The sequence below is a fragment of the Micromys minutus genome, assembly GCF_963924665.1.
Source record: "Micromys minutus genome assembly, chromosome: 25".
In the NCBI taxonomy this organism is placed as follows: Eukaryota; Metazoa; Chordata; class Mammalia; order Rodentia; family Muridae; genus Micromys; species Micromys minutus.
The window spans coordinates 32,341,976-32,366,034 of NC_137960.1; the positions used below are offsets into that span (position 1 = coordinate 32,341,976).

At 33.2% G+C, this 24,059-nt stretch overlaps 1 protein-coding gene across 2 annotated transcripts in view; it reads left to right on the plus strand.

Annotated features, from left to right (window-relative positions):
* GRIK2 (glutamate ionotropic receptor kainate type subunit 2) overlaps positions 1 to 24,059 on the plus strand; it is a gene marked incomplete at both ends in the record, with an annotated part of 685,772 nt that overhangs the window by 202,160 nt on the left and 459,553 nt on the right. For both annotated transcript variants that reach the window (XM_080937894.1, XM_080937895.1), the window contains 2 exons: positions 5,650 to 5,817; positions 9,358 to 9,615. In XM_080937894.1, coding sequence (XP_080794020.1) covers positions 5,650 to 5,817; positions 9,358 to 9,615 — 426 coding nt within the window. The remainder of the gene's footprint in view (positions 1 to 5,649; positions 5,818 to 9,357; positions 9,616 to 24,059) is intronic.

Here is a 24,059-nt window from a genome sequence, read left to right on the forward strand (position 1 = left end):
AAGTCCTGGAGATGGAAAGCATGTAGTGTTCTGCAGAGAGGTGAGGACGGATAGCTTCAGAATAGTAGCAAGTTTGCCTTTACTGGACATATTAGTGCAAGAAATACTAAGTCAAAAGGCAAACAAACTATGCAGAGAAGTAAAAGACAAGAAAAATTTTAAATGTGTGTAATTATTTCACATGCAGTAACAACAACTTAAAATATAGCATATATACATTTGCAGCTCAATTAATGATAATTTAAGAACTTCTTCCAATATATCACTATAAAATGAAATAAGTATAGACATTTTAGTTCCTGATATTTTCCTTCTCTCTTCTAGACCTTTATGGTGAACATTTAGATTATGAGAAAATTAAATAAAATACATTCTCATATACTCTAGATTATAGTTAAGATTTTTCTACATTTGATTTTATTACACATTATACCTGAATGTTTTCAGAAAAGGATTTGACAAAACAGTATGTTTTATCTTCTCTTTCTTTATCTTATCTCTCATCTGATTATCTATCTATCTGTCTGTCTGTCTGTCTGTCTATCTATCTATCTATCATCTATGTATTTATCAATTATCTGCCGTCTTTTTCTATATCTAGCTGTAATTATTTTCTTGAGGAGAAAAATTACCTATCTAATGTCATTTACATCTAAAATATTTAAAAACTATACCAATAAAATCTCACCAACATGTCTGAATTCAGCAAGAACTGAATAATGACAAGAACAGACATGCTGAAGTGACTGAAGAAAGCCTGGAAGAATACACTCTTACATTAAGACCTATAGGCAATGAAAGGAATGCTGAGAAAAGAGAAACAGTATTTCTAAAGGGAAAGCCCACCTATTGGCTAAACCATACCAAGTGGTCCACCCTGGAAATCCACATATAAGTAACATTATGTAGACTGAGCACACTATTATATTTTGTAACTTCTATGTATACACATAGATATATGATAAAATAATAGGAAAGATACTATGAATTATTGTAAACAACATAGGTTATATATGGGAGAGTTTGGAAAGAAAAATGTGATATTATATGATTTTATTATAAATTACCAAAACAAATATTTATATAGCATATAGTTTAACAACAAACTGTTGTTAATCAAAATTTAAAACACTTAATTATTTCATCTTCCCAATAATTATTATATAAAATTACAAATGATGAGACACCTATTCCATTGTGCATGGAAAATAGGTTTTGTATAACAATTTCTTAAAACAACAAATGCATACTTTGGGAGAGCAATGGAAATTTGTTATTCAGAACATTGACTGTCATGTTAAATTTAAAGTCTATAATGCAGTGATTGTATTCACTTTAAAGTGGGACCTCCTGAAAGTCTTAGGGATTAAAGGTTTTGTTGTCTGTCACATTCATCATAGGTTTATGAGTCCGACAATCATCTGTAGTAGTTAATATTGATCTAAAGAAGACAAGCCTTGGCAAAGTTTCAGCAACTGATTAATAAGTCTTTCATTTTAGTATTGCAAAATGATGTTTGTGAGTCAGAGTTTTACGAAAAATGTTTCAGCATTGTTTGTTTTATTTAAGCCAGAAACCTCTTACCATTTAGTCTTCCGTGTCTGTGATAAAAAACAGGGAAACTATGTCATTCTCCCATGAGTCTCCTGTTCTTCCTCTAACAAGTTATGATTGAGGTTGATTGACTTTTAGTATAAGCCTAGAAAATAACTGCAAGTATTTTGTTATTTGAAATAGTGCACATAAAATATAACATCCTGTTTTGAATTCACAAAAAACCTCCTGAAAAATTTTGAGAACAATTAGATTATAATTTTCTATGTGAGAAATCTAAATGTAAGCACAGAAAGGCAAAGAAAGTTGTCTGGATCCTGTAGAGAGTAAAGACTGAAAAATAAGTGACCCTAGAATCCCCAAAATTGAAACTAGATGATTGAGTCCAGCATGATCACAATTATAGATTACTAAGAAACAGCTTCAATATATTTATTACTCTAGACTTTCCATACTAATTATGATTTGTAAACTCTATATATATTTCTTTATGAAATATACGTTTTTAAAATATTCTGTGAAGTTCTGATATCTTATTGTAAAATGTATAAACTTAGTTATTAACACTTTTAAAGAAGACCTATGATACACATAAACATTATTTTTTAATGTTTAAAGAATATTGTTACTTAAAGAAAAATCACAGTCCATTTTCACAACAGTAAAACATTGAGAATATATATGAATGGCTATGCTGAAACATCATTTTATTTTTCTACTAATGCTACTAGAAAATGAACAATTTTAATTTTATTTATTTTAAAAATTCTGTATCATGGTTACTTCACATATGTTAACATCTACATTACACACTTCTTAAGACATGAATATTATTACTTTTTAGTTAATATTAATTGAAATTATACAACAAACTTACCTTTCCTGTAGTTATTCATGTGTTTAAAATTGCTGTGGCCTCTCTGTGAATATCTAATTCCTAAGAACTTTATTTAAAAATAAAATGAAGCAAAAATGGATATTAAAAAGAAGAAAGTTGTGTATTTAAAAAGGGAACAGAACCACAGCTTTGAAGAGAAAGAATCTTAAATTCCAGTGTTTCTGGACCCAAACCTGATTGATCAAGTTAAAATATTTTTCTTATTATTTTGAATTATCACTTCCTATTATCGACAGTGTCTTATTATATAGCTCTCACTGCCCTTGTTACTGACATGATCTCTTTGTACAGCCCCATATCATCTGGAAGTCTATAGATCAGGTTAGTCTCAAATTTATCGCCTCAAATTTCCAAAAAAAAAAAATAGCATCACCAAAAAACTTTGGTTTTGTCTCTGGTGTACTGAAATGTCACCAGACCTAGCAAAGAATATTATTTGTAAAGGTATTTCTAGAAAACAGACAAGGCTATTGATGAAATAAGGAACTTTTTTTTTTTCTTTCTTTTTTTTTTTTTTTTTAGTTAACAACAGGGAAATAGATCTGTTTTACAGTTTTCAATTAGTAATAGACTTTGCCTTCTTTCAGTGTGTAGCATAAATTCTGGTCTTTTTTTCTTGCCATGACCTGAATCAAAAACACTCTTTGTGTATCCATCATTTGTCCTGTGGTACAACTCTCCCTGATTGTATGTTTTAGTCACTTTCCCAAATGTACTCATTCAGGTCTCTGTCAGCCATCCAAATAAGACCCTTCACCACATAGAAGTGCCAGTCCATACTTATTGTTGCAAAGGTACAAGTTAATGTGGAACATTTCTAAAATTTTGATATCTCATACAATATTAGACTAAGAATACTTAAGTATCTTACATAGTAAAATACGATAGGCATTAATGTGAACATTACTATTATAGTAATCCTTTTTCTATTATCATGTTAGTGTGTTATTAGTTTATTTATCAATGTTTAAATAAATCAAATTTAATCCCACCCTGAAATGCAATCCTGGATTTTTGATATGAGTTCAAATTTTCTTTGATGTTTTAAGAAAATCTTTAGGGGGAGGTTCCTTCCTATTAAAATTTGAACATGTTAAAGTGGGGCGTTGTTCATGTTATTCTCTACAGGTAATAGTGTTGGGTGGCTTTCCAAGAAGAAATTTTGACTGCTTTTAGAATAGATAAATATTAGAATCTGATGTTAAGTCAATACAATTAATTATTCATTTTATTTAATTAAGGTAAAATGACTTGTTCCAAATATTTTAAAAAGATTTCTTTAAATATTTGAAACAATGGTAATATGTGAAAGTAATATTTTATCTGAATTATTTGTAAGGAGGAGTGAGAATAAAAAAGGTTGAAGTCAAAGTCATCAAATATTGATCATTTCAGTATTTCAGACCAATAAAAAATAACTTTCTATCTTGTTTTGGAATTAGTAAACTGCTCCATGTCTCCAGTCGATAAGATAAGAGTAGTCAACTATGAACTGATTCATTCATGGAAGTTTGATTTGGGTATGATTGTACTGAGAGTATATAGTGTAGATTGAAAAGGCGAAAAGAGAAATATTCTTCATGTTTCAAACACTTGCTTCTCAGTGACAGGGGTTGGAAGGAATTCAGGTGCAGATATGGCCCCTTTTACTCCGATTCATCAAGATAACAATAGAAAAAAAGATTCTACTATGGTCAGGCATCTAATTCCATATAAGGAGGTGTTAGTGATACCAGAGAAGAGGAAGGCAGGAGCAAGGATGAAGAAGAGGGCTTGGGGGTTGGGGAGCTATTTATGCAGAGTAACAGAGTGTGGGCTACATTTGTAAAACACACTGAATTACTCACAGAGCATTAAGTCAGATAATAGAGGGGCTTTGTTTTGAAGCCGCAGTACTCATGACTGTCATGTCTTCTGAAAGGGTACTTACAGTAAAATTAAAGAGCAATTCTACTTTGTTCAATTTCTTTTGTAGAAAAAAAGCCAAAATTTGCATTTTAGATACCTTGGTGCATTTTCATTTATATAAATACTTAATGTATTTCTAACAATTCCGTACATGAGTATGCTTTGAATTGGATAGCTCGTCTCAGGATCCTAATCCTGGAGAAAACTGTCTTTCCCTTCTTCAGCAGCCACTGACTACCTGTAATTATTCATCTAGGAGAGAGGTCTTACAAAATTTCATCAACAAAATTGGTATGGTAACTGGTATTGTCACTATACATGTCTGATTTAGGCCACCATGTTGATACAGTGTCATGGGTCCAGGATCCCTGTCAAGTCTAGTAGATACTATTTAGTAGGTAGTGTATATTCTGCTCCTCTGCCTCTTACAATATTTCTACACATTCTTCTGCAATGTTCTCTGAATTACGTGTGGGTGTTTTATTTGTTGTATTGTAGATATACTAACTGGATATACTCCCTAAAGTCAGATAATCCCTGTATTTTAGTAATATATAGAGCTCTGTAGTAGCTTCTGTCTGCTACAAAAAGTTTTTTTTTGGTTTTTATTTCTATTTTTATTTTTTGATGAATGAGAGCTATAGATATCTTTGTACAAAAGTATAACTATTTATAATACAGGAAAAGATTGTATTTGCTTCGAAAAACAAGCAATAGTAGGTTTGCCTTTGGGGACTATGATCTGTCTAGACAATTGACTAGGTTTATAGTATCCATCATGAGTTACCTCCTGTAAAGTGGTCCTTAAGCCTAATTTTATATTTGTTGAGATGTAATTGCCACTATTGCATCATTTCGGATATATTGCCATTGTAAATATATACATTTAGGTAAATATTTGTGGTTATTTAATTACAAATGTAATTCAGCCTTCTGCATAGTAAGCACTACAGTTTGGCATTATTCACTATTGACAGTTCGGTGTTAATATATAAAAATGAGCAGATAATTTTGTGTTCTGTGTATTGTTTTAAAATAAGTAATCATAAGATATAAAGAAAAAATACCCCTAAACAACATTAAATTAAGCAAAAATTCCAAAGTTTTGTTATAGTTTCTTATAAATAAAGTTTTGTAGAAAAGGTAGGTAAAAATCTCATTATGAAACAAATCCCCCATTCTCTCCCTGTCTCTCTTTCCCTCTATGTGTGTCTCTTACTTATACATGTATAATGTTTAAAAACATTTAAACCCTATTCTAACACCTCTTTAATTATTCGTTTTTCTAGGTGGTATATTTGAATATGTAGAATCTGGCCCCATGGGAGCTGAAGAACTTGCATTCAGATTTGCTGTGAATACCATCAACAGGAACAGAACTCTGCTGCCCAATACCACTTTAACTTATGATACTCAGAAGATCAATCTCTATGACAGTTTTGAAGCATCTAAGAAAGGTAATTAATGGCTGTATACTATGGTTCCTAGATTTCAGATTTCTAGGGGTACATAAAGTTCTTGATTCCCTTATGTTGTCAATAAATTATTAAGAACATTTATATAAAAGAAATTGTCTTCAATATCTCATACATTCTATTAGAGAAAATGTTTGTTTTATAAATTTTCATTAACTTTTATTTAAACAAATCCAATTTTAAGTGAAATTACATTGTGGTAGATGAATTGTTTTTCTTATATTCTACTTTCATTGTTATTAAATTTTAATCAATTAGCTAATATAAATGGTAAAATATGGTTCTTTGTCCAGTGGACTCAGGTTAAATTTTTAGCATCCACCTGCCAATGAATAATTATTTGTAACTCTAGTTCCAGCTCAATAAGAATCACTCTCTGGCTTCTAAGGACACTGCCTAGACTTGATACGAGAACATAAGCAACAACAAAACACCAATACACATTAAATAAAAGCATTAAGCAGTCTAAACAAGGAGCATTAACCAAGCATGTATTATGCAAACAACAGTTTCAACAGTGACTATGTTTAAATTGTGCTATATAGGTAATCATTTGTATATTTGTAGATTTCACTGTAGGAGAGCAGGTCTCGTCTTTGGCATAGGTAGCATTTATGTAGAAGATGTTGCCTTCTGTAATATAGCTTCACTTAATAGTGACTAATACATTTGGTATCATCATGTTCTTTCAAACAATATTTACCTCTATGTGATGCTAATATTGTCTTAATAGTTATCTGACATTGATGGAAGCATATATAATATTTGTAGATCTACTATGAATAATTTGTCTTCCAAGCTTATTAATATTAATGGCAGCTGATAAGGTACAAAGTTTCTTAAGATGGAAGACTTTATTTTCCCCAGATGCTAATCTGTGCTTCTCAAAGTCTTATTCTGCTTGACATTTGAATTTAGATTTTTGAGAATACAAATTAGTTTGCAAATTTCAGATCCATGTCATGGTGATAAAAGGTTTACAAGACTGGAGGGAAAGGTTAGAGTTGACTGCAAAATATTCTGTTTGTCACAACAAATGCAAACTAAGTCATTAAATTCAAGACAAGTGCATTTGGTTAGTAACATTGCTCATGATATTTCCATTAATAAATAAGAAATTGCTGCTAATAAAAACATTCAGATTAAAATATAAGGAGCAGGAAAATTATAGATAAAATATTAGTAGAACTCTTAATGTTGATTTCGAAGGTTCAATGTAGAAATATAGATTCAAATTTTTCTGACAACAAACAGAATACTGTTCATGGATGGCCTAGCACAATCCTTAGGCAATAAAGTACATGGTGTATAAGACATTTTCCAGATTAAGCATCTATATAAGCCCATTAGAAATCTAGCCCAGAGCTAGGGATACTCAAATAAGCTACTGTCTTCACAAAATGTAAAACAGGGGATTATTCTCATTCCTATCTTGTTTGGTCAGCTATTATTGCTTATCAAATAAAGAAATAAGTAAAAAGTGAGATCCAAGTATATTTTTAATCTTACAGTGTCTCTACAAATGTCCAAAATCATCATTATATATAAATATTATTAACTTTGAAATAGTTATCAACTGAGGGATTTTAAAGTAATTTTAATCATTTTATATGTCAAGATATTAAATTTTAGCTATGTTGATGCTTTTTCTTATATATTTTATATAAGCCATATTCACTGAGGTAACTATTTTGTAATAAACTGAAAATATTTAGTCTTAAATTCATGAGGCTTCAACCCTAGAAAATGACCTAAACATAATCAACTAATGTAAGCTGAAAGTGGCAGAAAGTCTTCCCTAGGGAAGAGCATATCAATTTGTTATTCAATATCAAATGTTCAGCACAAAAACATACAAATACTCTGCTTCATCAATGAATACTTTGATGTCTTAGAATTGAATTATTAATTGATTCATACAGTACTTTTAAGTGATTCCTGCTTAGCTAAGCAGGTGTTACAAGTCTCTTTTCCTACATAACTCTGAAATTAAGATTAGTCCAGCCTGATTAGCACAGGAAAACCTATGCACAAAGAAACAAAAAGGAAAAAAAGAAACATCTGTGTTATTTAAAAACACAGGATTAATCCAGGTATTTTTATGTTTTCTTAGATTTTGATTTTTTTCAGGCAAGCCGTCAGTTTCAAAATATATGAATTAAAACTCCATTTTGAGTGAAATTTCAGAATTGGATGTATACTTTTCTTCTTGATTATTTTATTTATTTACATTTTAAATGTTATCCCCCTTCACATTTTTCTTCCCAAAACCCTCTATTCCATCCCACCTCCTCCCCTTTATCTATGAGGGTGCTCTTCCCACCTTCCCACACCATTCTCTCTTCCAGAGAACCTTGGAGCTCCCCTCCCATTGATGCTAGATGAGGCCATTATCTACTACTTATGTACTCTAGTCCCTTCATGTGTATATTTTGGTTCTTAGTTTAGTCCCTGGGAGCTTTGGGGGATCTGGTTGGTTGATATTGTTGTTTTTCCTATGGCGTTGCCAACCCATTTAACACCTTTAGTCTTTCTCCTAAATCCTACAATGGGGTGCCCATGCTCTGTCTGATGGTTGGTTGTGAGCATCTCCATCTGTGTTTGTCAGGCTCTGGCAGAGCCTCACAGGGAACAGCTGTATCAGGTTCCTGTCAACAAGTGCCCTTGGCATCTGCAATAGTGTCTGAGTTTGGTGTCTGCAGATTCAGTGGATCACAAGGTGGGGCAGTCTCTGGATGTCTTGTCCTTCAGTCTCTGCTCCACTCTTTATCCCTGCATTTTCTTTGGACAGACAATAATTCTGGATTAATACTTTTGAGATGGGTGGGTAGCCAACCCCTCAAGAAATCTGATCATTAATTAGAAAAACAGCAATCAGTATGTTCAGATTTAATCATATCATATTGAATGCTTAAGGAAGTAAAGCAAGTGTTGTTTTTAAAAAAAAACAAATTTTATCTAATTTTTAATAAGTCTATACTTGGGTGTTTATGTATCACATATTCTAGGCTGAAAAAATCCTTCAATTCTTTTTAGTTTTTTCCCACTTCCTTGACATTATTTACAGAATTACTTGAAATTTTGTTCCCAGGTAATTGGCTGAATTGGCTTTCCTGAAAATATTTAGGAAATAATTCCGTAGCTATAGAGAAGCTGAACATGAAGGAAACAACTTCATCCATGAAAGAGCACAACAGTCGGTTATTCTATTTCAAATGGTCAGCCTGGTAAACATACACACACATAATATTTGATAAACTCCGCAGGTCTTATTTATGTATATAGGAATATGCACAAATACACAGACCAACAGTTAAATAAATATAGGCCATACATTTGAAAGCAAGCAAGAGGAAAGGAACATGGGATAGGGCTAGGAGGGAGCAAAGGGAATGAAGAAATAACATGCAATGTAGATTTTAGTAAAGAAGAAAAAAAATCTTTGCCAGGAAGAATTTATGGGATCTAGTAGCAACGCATGGCCTCAGTCTCTCTATTGACCAACTTCTTTTTCCCCTTCAGCATGCGATCAGCTGTCTCTCGGGGTGGCCGCTATCTTCGGTCCTTCCCACAGTTCATCAGCGAATGCTGTGCAGTCCATCTGTAACGCCCTGGGGGTTCCTCACATACAGACCCGCTGGAAGCACCAGGTGTCAGACAACAAGGATTCCTTCTATGTCAGTCTCTACCCAGACTTCTCTTCCCTCAGCCGTGCCATCTTGGATTTGGTGCAGTTTTTTAAGTGGAAAACTGTCACAGTTGTGTATGACGACAGCACCGGTAAGAGCAGCAGCTTCTGTGGCTGACTTCCACACATCCTTGCCTAGAGCATATCCCAACTTCTTTCTGTTTCTTGCGGTTTGTTTTCTTTTATTAATTTAATTTTTTGTTGTTTCTTTACTACTACTACTACTACTACTACTACTACTACTACTACTACTACTACTACTACTATTATTATTATTATTATTATTATTATCACTATGTGAAGAGGCTGAAAGACATTTGGAGTCAAATGCCAACACTTGTTTTCCGGAAAAATAACAGCCTAATCATGTACAATTTCTCTTTACTTATAAAATAAGCATCAGAAGATTTCAACATGCATTCAAAGATTGAGATAATATGAATATCATTGATAATGATATCATATTATTCTATGTAAATAATTCTGGTTATAGTTTCTACAGCAAAGTCTCATGAATGTCAGTGAACATCAACAAATTTACAATTTCAGCATAGAATTTTATGCAAAGGATCAAAGGAGATGAAAGAGAGAAGAGAGAGAGAGAGAGAGAGAGAGAGAGAGAGAGAGAGAGAGAGAGAGAGAGAGAATCCACAGGTTTAAGTAGTGTGCTGAAATCCAAACTTTTATTTTCTAAAACGTGGAATAAGTAGTATTAAATATTCAAGCTTTGGAGAACTACTTTTGTATAAATAAATACTACTTAGAAACTTTAAAAAACTAGAATTAGAAATACAATTTAATGAAATTAAATTTGATGAATTTTATGTCACTGCCTTAGAAAAATTTAATAAATATTTGTTGTACAGTGGTTGTTTATATTGAATTGTTTTAATGATTGTTAAGTTTGGTTGAATGTTATTGTGAATTATTAATTTTAAATGTGTCTCAGAAACATAAGAAAGTAAAGAATAAAATCAAACTTTTAGTTTTCTGCTGACAGTTATTTTGGTGAGGTAAATATGTTCATCATGGTAATTGATAACATTTAGGAATATTTTTCAGTATTCTAAATATTGTTTTAAATTAGAATGCAAAACATTTTATTTTGGGCCTTTTCACTACTCCCTGAAATTTACATTGAGATTGAAATTCATTTGAATTTAAATTCTCTCCAAATATGGCAGGAACATGCTTTGTTCCCACTCACTTTGTATGCTGGCAATGAACAAAACTTTGTGTAGAAATTTATCCCTTTTATAATGAAATTATCAATGCAAATGGAAAGATAGAAACTCTGCTAAGAGAACAAAGAGTTTCAAACTTGTACGAACAATAAAAATCGTTATTAAAGGTACTTTTACTGATTTAAAAAAGAGCTAGCTTCAAAAAAGCTAATAACCTGATTTATCCTGATGAAAATTTTTAAATGCTTTAATAAACTTGGCTTTTATATTTTTCAGTAAAATCTATAATATCACAAGTATTTTTAAATAGGTTTTTGAACTTAAATTAGACTTTTCAAGGATTGTTTTCTCCTCAAACTATTTCCTTTATATAAATGATAAAATCCTCCTACAAAGCTGTGTCTTAACAGTTTTCCTGAGTTTGCATAATTTGTAATACCCAAGGAATCTTCAGACACAAATTAATCCTCCTGTATTTATGTCAATAAATGGCCATATACAGAAATATAGAACATGGATCTAGTCATTTTCCTATTCTCTTTTAATAAATTTGAGCACTTGTTGTCTAGGCAGGATACATACTTATTTTTACATATATGCACTTGTATATATACATATATAGGATTGCATGTTCTATTTCATATTAATTATTTCACACTGTCTATGATTTGAAAGCAGTTTGCAAATGATTGAAGAATGAATAGACATACTATGTTTCTTTACTATAGTATATGAAAATGTTCCTTCATATATGACATACTAACAAAGAATAGGATTTGTAACCAGTTTATATCACAATTAGTTAAGCAAATGCTCACACACGGTTTTCTAAATTATTAATAATTTTCTAAATATTTTTATCATAACCAGTACACACATATATATATATTCAATTTCATTCGTACACTTGTGCAGACCTTGACCTCAAATTATATTTATTAAAAACGTTTCACATTTATTTTTAAAAGCTTTATACCTGGGCATGGTAATGTCTCTTTGCTATATCCAAGCCCTAACATTGGTAAGATTACCACTGTTAATGTCAGCCTGGCCTACATAGCAAGTCCTAGGCTAGCCTGTGATAAAGTGAAACATTGTCTAAAATTTACCTATTTTTTCTAAAACAAGATACTTCATTATTATTGTCTTGAAAGTTACATAGACATTTCAGAATTATTTGGTTTTGTATATAATATACATTGATATTAAAAATAATATTAGAGGAAACAAAGGTCCCACCTTTGTGCTTCCAAGGCACGTTTATGGAGATTTCATTATTCAGGATCTTGTATTATATTTTAATTAGCAAATTACACTGGTAACTAAATATTTTTATCTTTTCGTAGTTTCGATTTTTTTTACTTTTGAAAATTTGTCTTTCGTTCTTTAATATAACAGAAATGACTTGCAGATATACAGAAAAATCTTTTGAAACATATTCATAAGCATATAAAATTTTGTCGCATGCAATATTATGTCTCAAATTATCACTGATACAAGGGATTTTATTTTAATGTGAACTGCCCAAGTAGAGTAGATTACAGCTTGAAGTTGCGTGAAGAATGCAATTATAAGACTGTAGACTGAAAGTGACCCCTGTTGTCACACTCGCCAAGTTAAAGAGCATTGACTTGAGTTACTGAAGGAGAGACAAGTGCCATCTTCATTTGCATGTCCCTTTCCAGACTTAACTACACGTGCCATCCCCCGTTCATATCCATTTTGTTGTATTGTCCATCTTATTAAAACTTCATCCACCTCAGGCTCTCGCACACTAATGGGTGGGTGTTAGATGAAGTGTATTTCTGGACTAGAAGATCTTCTTAAAATTCTGTTATCAGGAGCTATTTATTTTTACGATAATTAGCATTTGTTGTTGTCCTGGACAAATACTTTTAAACACCACCAAAGTCTGTTATAGCTCTGAATGGTGTCCAAAAATGATGAAAATGACTTGGCTTCAGAAACAAAGCTGTTTTTGTCAATCATTTCAGAACATATGATTCATTTTAAATATAAACTGAAAATACATTGGAAAGCTGTCAGCTTGTAAGCAATTCCAGGATAAATTATGACTATTTGCTTTAAAAATTCATGTGTTTCATCTTTGTTTATAGATCAGCAGTCCATTAACAAAGAACTCTGGGATGGTAAGCAGAAGTCTAGGATTTTGTCCCAGTCTTGCAGCTAAATTACTGGAAAACATTGGGAAAGAAAGTAAGGGAATAGGAATGATTAGAGATGAGCTATTATGTATTAGATACTTAGTTGCAAAGAAAACAGGTTATCACTTCATCAGGCCAGTTTGCTATCTGAGCTTCCTGCAGGGTAGCAACCTTAGAAATATAAATTATCTCCTTCAGTTCAGTCCTTGCTTGGGGTTCACAATTAAGTCCCAATTGCCAATTCTTTACCACTCTGAATTCTCAAAAGACCAAACAAACAAACAAAAAACAACAACAACAACAAGAACAACAACAAAAAAACCTACTGTGCTCTATGTTATGCTAACTCTCAGGTCAAAATATGCACCATCTCTCATGGCTTATGTTACTAACTTTATGTGATCTCATAACTTAGGTTATGTTTAATGAAATTTGGCCTGTTTTCTCCCTTAATAACTTCTTGGGCCTGAAATGCAGCCATTAGTTAAAGTAATCTGTAAATAAATTTGTTTCTGAAGCTCCTCTCAATGTTTGAGTCTAAATATTCAACTTACCTTTATGCAACAGAATCATCAAACTTCTTTCACATGCTAAACATAGTTTTATGTTCACAAGGAAAGCAAAATTTCTAGCCCAGGCCTGATTTTGGTATATTCATACCTGTGTGTGCGCATTTTCACAAATAGACTATTTGTCTTTAATGCCCCACATGCATACTTTCCTGGTTTTCTTTCCCATGTTTGAATGGTTCTTCCAAGTATTCCCTTCTAGCACCAGGTAACAGTTACTGTGTGTTGGCTTTGCTGGCTCTGGCTCTACTTATGCTGGATAAAGACTTATAAGTAGAATAGACTCTAATCATGTTCATTTTATCATAAGCTTGTAACCTATCTTAGTCCATAAAAGTATCTGACTGAAAATTTTAATATAAATACGTGAATATGATAATGTATAATTGTGTAGGGGGGAAATTGCACTTCATTGAATTAGGTAATTTGGCCAAAGTTAAATTCAGTGAGTAACTTTGAAATACTTATTTGGTATTATTAATCCGGGAAAAGTTTTTGGGTGCACATCATTTCTTCCATTATTTCCAAAGAAAAGTAGTGAGAATTGCATTCATTTATTTCATTTACAATGAAACATGTTATTTTCAAACAATTATATACAGACCCATTTTCATAAATCACCTGGGCAAGAGGTCACAGGATTATGGGTAAAACTTTGCCCCCCAAAACTGAGGGAAAGGGCAGGGAGGAGACTCAGTAACCTCAATACATGTTTAGTGCAACAAGCTAAGGGAATGGCGAGGAAAACACATATGAGTGGTGGCTCCTGACAGGAGGCTAGAGCTCCTTGGGAGGGTCAGAGGAGATTCTGCACATCTGACTGATCTTTTACTGACTGATGGAGTAATGCAAAGTAGAAGCATCTCAACTGGAGAAAAAGCTGCAAGGGGTCATGCAAATATAAGGATGTCCAAAGGTGACAGGTTGTTAGAAATCACCGGTACTTCACTCGGAGACGCTATTGGGGGGAAAAAAAGGTGAAGAAAAATTCATATAAAAGGCTAATGGTGATGGATCACCAAGAGCTTTGGATGTTCAAGTGTGTAGTATAAGAATGACCAGAGGGGTTTTTTTTTTTTTTTTTTTTTTTTTTGTGAGTAGACAATCACTCACTAACAGAACTCTGGTATTTCCTTATTCCACATATCCATACCCTACTCTAAATAGTGGTCTTTCTTATTTTATTATAATTAGTTAGAATGAGAAAAACTAAGGAGAGAGATGTAAATTTTCATAGTTTGGGATAAAGTTTTAATTCATTTTTATGATGTATCATATAGTTTCTACTACCCTGCTTTAAGCTCTGGGTGGACTCTGTTACCAGCTACCATCATAGTTCCCTTGGATCTGTGGATGAAACACACATAAACACATATAGCACTTTTTTAAACTGCCTTATGACTCAGCGGCTGTACTCTTATAAGTTGCCTGTAGCTAGTGTACATTTTTCTTTATTCAGTGCTCAGCATCCTACATCTGTCCTCATCTTAGTTGCATTTATAATCTCCCACCTGGAGAAGTGGCCAGTGTCCATTCCAGCTGAGATCTCTCATGGCTGGTGAATCTCTCTCTTCCTCCACAGCAAGGTATTTCCCTTTCTTCCTCCTGCTCCTCCTACCCTGACTGTGGAAAACTGGAACCATTAGCCAGGGATATCTTTATTGATCAAAATTTGTAATAGTAAGATTTCAATGCATACTATCAAACCTTTAAAAAATAAAGTAATGACGAAATATATTCATATATATTTATGCTAAAATAGTTTTAATAATCTGTACATGTATTTCTGTTACTTTTAAATAAAGTTGTAAGAAAAAAAAAAGTTGAGGAACAGAACCTTCTGCCTTCACATAAAAAGTCCTAATCAAAGCATTATCCACCTCCTTCATTATGATACAGTTATAAGTGAAAAGGAAGTCCAAGAACTTTGTCTCAAGCAAAAGCCAACAATATTTTTGTATTAATTTGGGTGGGGTATATTTATACACTGAATTTTGTATATATTTTTAGTTACTTTTAAGGTGAGATTGATTGAGATAAAAAGTCAAAGAATGACTGTTGTATTTTCTAAAATGTACATTTAAATTGGATACACTAAAATAAAGAGACCCAATAGAGTAAGTTAATTTAATAATATACATTCCTGGAAGATACTAATTTTGAATAATATTACAATTTTTGTATTATGCAACAAAAAAACTGAAATTATTTTAGGGAGTGGGGTAATTTAGGTCTAAGATGATTATATGTTGTATATTTTAAGAACAAAGCTGTAATTTCTGTATTCTATAATTCCAAATGCAAATACAATTAGCAATTACATGTTAAACCTAATTATTTGGATATAGTTGATTACATAGTCTGACATAATACTGTTTTCACAGTTAGTTATGTTTGAACATTTTTAATCTCAATTTTAAATACATGAAATTACTTATAATATTATTTCCTAGAGTTTGATAATGAGGTGCTATTTTAAATGTATTTATAAGACAAATTATTCAAGTTTTTCAGCCTTTTAAAGAAGTACCATTCAGTAACACAAAATTAAATTCTATTATGTATAATAAAGATACACGGGTATAAAATTGCAAAGAAGTTTTTTAGAAAGCCTCAGTAATGAGTAATTTGTGCTTTACTTATCAAAAACAGAGATACTATAAAGGATAATAATTTTAGTGAATGTAACCAGACCTCCTCTGTTTCTCTAAACTGAAGCTTTCCCAAATATAAACACCCTGGAAAAAAGACATGGTGGTTCCTTATCTGTTTGTATTCCTCAATGTGCAGTCCAAACTTTGATGATTTTTCTGGTGTACCTTGTAGATTGTTTACATAGATAATTCTAAATATGAAAAAAATCTATTTGTCCTAGATGCTATCACTCTCTCCTCATTTTCTGCAATTCATACCCATTATTTTATCATACTTTTTAAAATATATTCTCAGAAAACAAATTTTATTACTAGAACTCTAATATAAACTCTATTGTGTTTCTATAGTTTCCTGCTATATGTACAACATGTTGTTTTTTCAGGAAGTAGTTTATTCATCAGCAGACAAGGCCAGAGAAGTGTAACTGGTGGCTTTTCCATGTTATTCATGTGTAGAGATCTTTCTCTCCAAGTTCCAACTCTTGAGCCTGAATCATACAGCAGAAGAGAGCCAAAAGCACTTAGGGCTGTAGCAGAGAACCTGCATCACACACCTATCACCTAGTGTATGAATGTGTCATCATTAAAATTTCAAGCAAAGCATGATCACTCGGAAGCATAGAGACATCCTCTATGCATCTACACCATGGAGATCCTTTAGAAAGTTTCCCACTGTTCAGACAGTTGTATGGCTAATACTGCTAGCACAAATTTATATCTTCTACGGCTTATCCCAGTCATTAGCAATGGTGAGAGATTTGCTGGTGTTGGGTAGAAGTAGACAGCTCCTCTTCCAAGTCACTTCGATCCTGAATATACATTTAGAATATTCCACTGCTTGTTTAGTTTGTCTTGGGATCCAGACACAGTCTGTTTGGGTAAGAGATAAAGGCCGAATGTAGTGGCCTACAAAACCTGCCTCCATCTAAGGGGTACAGCTTCTAGGCCCGGACTTTGAATAGAAAATGCTTATGTGGGGAGATGACATCACGAACAAATTGGAAATGATCTCTGTAGAACATGGTATCTTGCTATAGTTGGTCTCGCTTGTTTGTTTTTACATCATGATAGACTTGTTTCAAGAGTTAGACAGTATCACATCCAGGAACTATGATATGGTACTAACATTAGTTACCTAAATATTGACATTTTCGTCTACTCAGTCATGAAGGTGACCAGTGTAATATCTCAGCCACAAGGATTGCATCACAGAGCTCAGTTTGAAGTCCTCAATCTTTACTGCTGGGCCTTGATAAAAAAGAAACCATTCTCATCCTCTTAAGCTTCTTATTTGCTCTTTAAATGTCCATGTTGTTCAAGGGTTTGTTTCTGGCATTACTTATGTCTCACTTGGTTCCTTTCTCTCTATAAAATACCTCATGTAAGCTTTACATCCTTCCATCTCCACATGCTACAGACTCACAAAGCTACCTCTGAAGACAAACTTCAGGCAGCCAGTTCTCTGTTTATCTATAATCTTCAGACATGAGTAAGCCAACATGCATACCTAGTCTTTGAGCACCACAAGATTTGTATTTTCCTTTAATTTCCCTTTTTATCACGTTGTCTCAGCCTGATCCTTATCAGTTCAATCAGTTTATTAAGTGCTGAGAGTAAGACCATGCTGCAACTCACAGCTTTTATCCTACATTTAGTGTTTCCTAAAAATTCCACATTGGTTTTCTTAGTGAATATACCAAGTTATATTCTTTATTAACAGTGTTTAAACGTTTTCTTTGTAAATTTTTTCTTTGCATGTATTGGTATTTGTAGTAGTAACTGGGGTAATATGAGATTTCATCATAGCCTTAATTTGCATTTTTTACTTAATAAGTGATGATGATTAGGTTTATCATTTATGTAGTGGGATTTGTTTATCTTCTGGGGAATGCCTATGGATATCAATGCCAGTTTAGTTTAATTTATTTATATTTTGATTTTGGTTTTAGCAATTAGTTGCAGAGGTTTATTAGTTTATTAGGTTATTTAGTTGTAGAGGTATATTAGTGAGCACATGGTATATTGTATATTTCCTTGTTTGTAGGAGAGCTACAAAACATATTTGTAGTCAAAGGACAACTTGTAGAAGCTGGTTTTCACCTTTGAACATGCAGGATATTGAGAATAAAATCAAGCCACCAAGCTTTGTGGCATCTTTTCCTGCTGAGCAACTTCACCAGTCCTAAGATGAAATTTCAGTAATAATCATAATATATAAAAAACATATGAAATAATTTATGTGTGAATATATTGAGTGCATTAAAAACCTATTGTGTTATAAATAAATCCCTGATTAGTAGATGTTAATAGAAATACAAAGCCCAATATTTAACTCTTTGTATTACAACAGCACAATTCAAGACCTGACTTTACTATTCACATATAATTGTGTTCTACAAGCTTAATAATCATCACATTAATAAAATATATTATTTAAAATCTAATGAAATGATAATAAAACCTCTGGTTCTTAAATTTAATTGTTCCCACTGAATGGAATTATCTGAGCTAATGTTAAAACTAGAGTTTTTCCATTCAACCTTTGAAATTAGTAACTGCAGTGTTAATCATATAGGAGTTTATATTTGTGGCAAGATACACTAATAATAGTAGTTTAACAGCAGTAGGCATTGCTGATGTTTCCAAGTACCTGATTGCTTCAATATTAACCTATATTGTATTACAATTGTTCAATGTATGAGTAAGTAAGTTCAACTATGAGTAAGTAAACATCTTTAGTCAATAAAATGTGACAATGGTGTTGTAAGTGTCTGTATGGAAGCATTTTATTGCCTGGCCTTTATTTCATCAGACTATTTATTTTTAGTCACAGCAATGATGGTAAAAGTTCAATGTATCCTAAAATATTTTAAACAAAATACTAAAGCTTGTTCTTCTAAAAAATTATTTGGACCCATATCACTCCTTGCTCTTTGAGATATACCATGCCCTGTTAAATTACTATAATTAGTAAAAGGTTTGAAAATTTCTCATGTTTTTCATATTTAAACATGTACTGAAATCATTAAGAAGGCTTAATTTTAAAACTTTACTTTTAGTTTGTAATGTGACAGATAAAAGGTGTTATACAGTAACAGCTTTTCAAAGTCATAGGTCATTGAGTAACCATAAGTTACTAATTTTTGATCTACATGATCTTGACAAATACAAACATTTCATATTTTGAAATAATTAACATTGGTAAATCACTGTTAATGCACCACACAGTGGTATCACTAGTGAATGCAACTATGAATTATAGGTAAAATTAGAATGTTTGGTTTTATAATGATGTCATTGGCAAAACTATCAATCATGTTTATAAAATAGTTATTTTGAAACTTCCATACTAAATTGCTTCAATTCTATTAAATACTCTTGTCTTTGATTTATTTAAAATAGTGTGTATGAGTTATATGATGGAAGGAAAGAACTGACTGACAAATGTTCTTATGTTATACTACATGCCCAAATAAATACATGTAAAATAATTGTGTATTTATTTTAATGGTAAAGAAAGATTATTCAACTTATGTGCAGCAGAAATTGTCAAATGTAAAATCTAAAGACTTAGAATTCCTAAAGCATTGAATTAATGCTTTGTAGCTATTTTGTATAATATTATAAGTAGATTTTATTTAATTTCCAAATAATTTTCCACAGTGCTAATTGTGATGATAGTGATTCTGACTGGTTAATCAAACAGTTTTCAAAATTCTTCCTTTCCATCTTCACAGTGAAATTTTTATCCAGTTCAGCTAAATTGGGTTGGCATTAAAAAGAAAATTAAGTCAGCACTTGAAATCTGAGCACAGCATCTTAATTACTCTACTAATTATATAATAATGAATGACAAACTCTATTTATCTTTTTCAAAATATGACCAAAGGTCAGAGAGCTGCCATACCAAGAAAACGAAAATGACAAATTATGCTAGTTTTCCAAAATGCCATGAGTTACTATTGGAAACCAAGTAAAGCACCACTTGCGCAAATCAATGTTAAAGTATCCATTGAGAGGTATATTTTCAACATTTAGACAATAAAAACTTTAGTGTTCAGACCTAAACGAGATATCCATATTTTTCTTCTTTCTGCCCAAATTCAGGGATTATCATGAAAGAAGGGGAGGAAAGAAGAATATAGGAGCAAGGGGAAGTAGATGTCTACATCTAAATAATATTTGCAGGGAAGGATAACATAGTTCACATGTCTGGGACTTGTGCACAGAGGTTTCACAAGAGCAAGCCAATTAAATTACTGGTGTGGATGAGGAAGGGTCTTTTAAAGTTTTGCCCAATCACAGGTTTTGTTAGTAGTTGATGGATGCTGGTGGAAGGGGAACTCATTTTCTTCAGAGATACAGATACTAAGAGGCTGCCCTTGGTCCCATAGATGTCTGCTCCCACTAAAATACGTACAGACAACAGTGTATTTTAAAACATGAATACATAAAATGAGCATGCCCATGAAGTTAGAAAGGAAAGTGGTAAAATGATGTGGAATATTTAAAGTGATTGTTTGATGTATTTGAACAAGACTCAGAATATGCATGTATGAATGTTACAATAAGTCTACACTCAAACAGAATCACACGTGATGTTTTAGGGTATGTGGAGGCAAAGAAAATTGTAACACCCTTTATGTCTTAGTTTTGCACTGTTTACAAAGCTCAACATTGCAGCAAAGAGCAAACCACATTCACACAAGTTGATAGCTAAGCAGAGGTCATAGGTAGACTGATTTTCTTTACTATTAGTTTCCTCTTTCTCCTCCTCTCTTAACATTTTCTTCTTATATCTTTCTCATCCCTGTCTTTCTTTTCTTAATGTTTCTATTATTATTAGATACTATGCATCTTATCTAATGATTATTTTTAATAACATTTTATTTCTGTATTTTATATAATTGATTTTTTTTAGGTATCAGTGACTCACTGTCTTCTTTGATGTGTCTAATTGAAATGTTTTACTCTTTGGGTCAAAATAATAAGCCTGTTTATTAGTGAGAGATGGAAAATATTTGTTTAAAATAGTTTCATCATTACCTTCAAGCATGTATAGAAACAATTTCTTAGTCTATGTCTGTTTTCAAACATAGGACAGAAATGCATTGTGCTATCCCCTGAAGTTAGTTAATTCCATGTAATTTTCTTTTTAGTGCTTTCAAATATTTATTATTATTATTATTATTATTATTATTATTATTATTATTATTATTTAATCTTTTTTACAGTCCAGTCATTATTACCCTCCCTGTTTGCCCTCTAACTGTCCCCCACCCCATACCCCCCACAGTCTCTGAAACAAATTTCCCACCTTCTATCCCATCCCACTAGACCTCTCCAATCCCTTGTACCTCAAGTCTCTCAAGTGTTAGGTACATCTTCTCTCACTGAGTTCAAACCAGGCAGTTCTTTGGTCTATTTGTGTCAGGAGCTTTATATTAGTGAGTATATGCTGCCTGATTGGTGGCTCAGTGTGTGAGAAATCTCTGGGGTCCAGGTTAGTTGAAACTGCTGGCTTTCCTACAGGGTCACCATCCATCTCAGGTTCTTCCAACTTTTCCTAATTCAACCATAGGGGTCCCTGGCTTATGTCCGTTGGTTTGGTATAAGTATCTGCATCTGACTCTTTTAGCTACTTGTCTTTGTCCCCTTGGAGTATCGTCTGCTAGACTCCTGTCTGTAAGCACACCATAGCATCAGGAAAAATGACAGGCCTTGGAGCCTCCCCTTGACCTGGATGTCAATTTGGATCTCTTACTAGATCTTCTTTTCCTTAGTCATTTTCCCTACTTTTGTCTCTAGTGTTCTTTTAGACATGAATAATTCTAGGTCAGTTTTTGACTGTGGGATGGCAACCTCATCCCTCCACTTGATGTTCTGTCTTTCTATTGGAGGTGGACTCCCAAGTCCACTCTACCCAAGGTAGGACATTTTTCTAAGCCCCCTCCCTTTGCTTTCTGCGAGTCTTTCACATCTAGGGTTTCTGGTACATTCAAGAGGGTTTCCACATCTCATACTTCCTGAGGTTGCCGGTTTCCATTCTTTCTGCTGGCTCTCGGGACATTAGTCCTGTTTCGTCCCCTTCAATACCTGATCACATGCCCCTTTTCCTCTTCCTGCTGTCTCTTGCACCCCATTTCCTCCCTCCCTGTACCTTGTATGATTGCTTTCTTCTCCCTCCCAAGCGGGACTGTGGCATTCTCGATTGGGTCCTTCAACTTGTTAACATTTTTGAGTTCTATGAATTATATCCCGGGTATTCTGTACTTTTTGGCAAATATGCACTCATTAGTGAGTACAAACCTTACATGTCCTTTTGGTTCTGAGTTACCTCACTCAGGATATTTTCTACATCTACCCATTTTTCTGCAAAACTCATGATGTCCTAGTTCTTAATAGCTGAGTAATATTACATTGTAGAAATAAACCACAGTTTTTTTAATCAGTTTTTTGGTTATCAGGCATCTGGGTTGTTTATTTCTTCTGTCTATCATAAATAACTCCTCTGTGAACATAATGGAACTTGTGCCATGTGGCATGGTGGGGTGTTTTTTGGATAAATGTCCAACAGTGGTACAGCTGTGTCTTCAGGTAGACATATTTCCAATTTTCTGAGGAACCTCTAGATTGATTTCCAGAGAGATTGTACCAGGTTGCAATCCTACCAGCAATGGAAGAGTCTTTCCGTATGATTTTTCATTGCCCAATAATGTAAGGAAGAGAAGCAAATCAACTTTGTAATACTTTACAAATTAGAATCTGTATAAAGTGTCCAAAATTCAACTAGAATTTGATAGAAAGGGAGATTTATAAGATATATTTTAGGGAGGAAATTATTAAAAAATATTGTGATAAGAAAGATAATCCAGGAGAAATAAATGCTAATAATGGTCAAAGCAAAACTTAATAAAATGGTATAATCTAAGCAGTTAACATGTTTTCTGTCTTTTTCTTTGTATGACAACTCTATTTTTTTAATTAGTTAATTTATTTATACCAACCATTGTCCTCTTTCTCAGAGCCCCCTAACAGAGACCCCCCTCCTATTCCCTTTTCCTTTCTCTTCTGAGAGGGTGGGGCACTCTCTGGGTAACCCTTTTAACCTGGTATATCTAATTTCTATCAGGATAGGCATATCTTCTCTCTTTCTGCCAGAAAATGCAGCCCTGTTGGGGAACTGGTACCAGAGTAAGGCTATGGCTTTAAGGAGAGTCTCCTCTCCACTTGAGCCTACATATTTGTCACACATGAGCCTAGGGCCTCATTCAAGCCTCTGTGAGTTCTTTGGTTGTTGGCTTCATTTCTGAGAGCTCCCAGAGGTACAGGATTATGGACTCTGTTGGTCCTCCTGAGGGGTTCCCATCCCTTTCATGGCCTTTAGTCCTTCTCTCAGCTCTTCTTTCATAGTAGTCCCTGACTTCTGTCCAGTTTGGCTGTGGGTATCGGAATCTGATAAAGTCACCTGCTTGCTAAAGGCTCTCAGAGGACAGTTATGCTCGATTCCTATTAGCAAGCATACAAAGTATCATTTAAAACTGTCAGGAGTTGGTGTTTGACAATGAGATGGGTTTCAAGTTGGTTCAGTTATTGGTTGGGCAGCTTGCGACAATGGACATCCACGTGTTGGGTACATGTATCACGTGTTCCTGCTTTCAAAGCTGTCATTTCCTGTATGAGGTGAAATGGTGGGGCCGTGGGTGAGGAGGGCCCCCTTTTTGTGCTACTATGTTCTAGCCACTCCGGGGTGGTTTTGCTTTTTATTTTTAATTTTTTTGTTTTGTTTTCCTCCTCTCCATCCCAGTTTCTGAATTCTAATGGTCTGCTTATGCTGGTGTGTCCCAGTCTTCTACCAAGCAACTCAATAGACACTACTTTGCTCTAATCCACAAAGTTGCTTTTACTTTTTTGTTTTTTAATTTTGTTTTTTGAGCTTCCAAGCCTTGCAGTTCTTTCTGCTT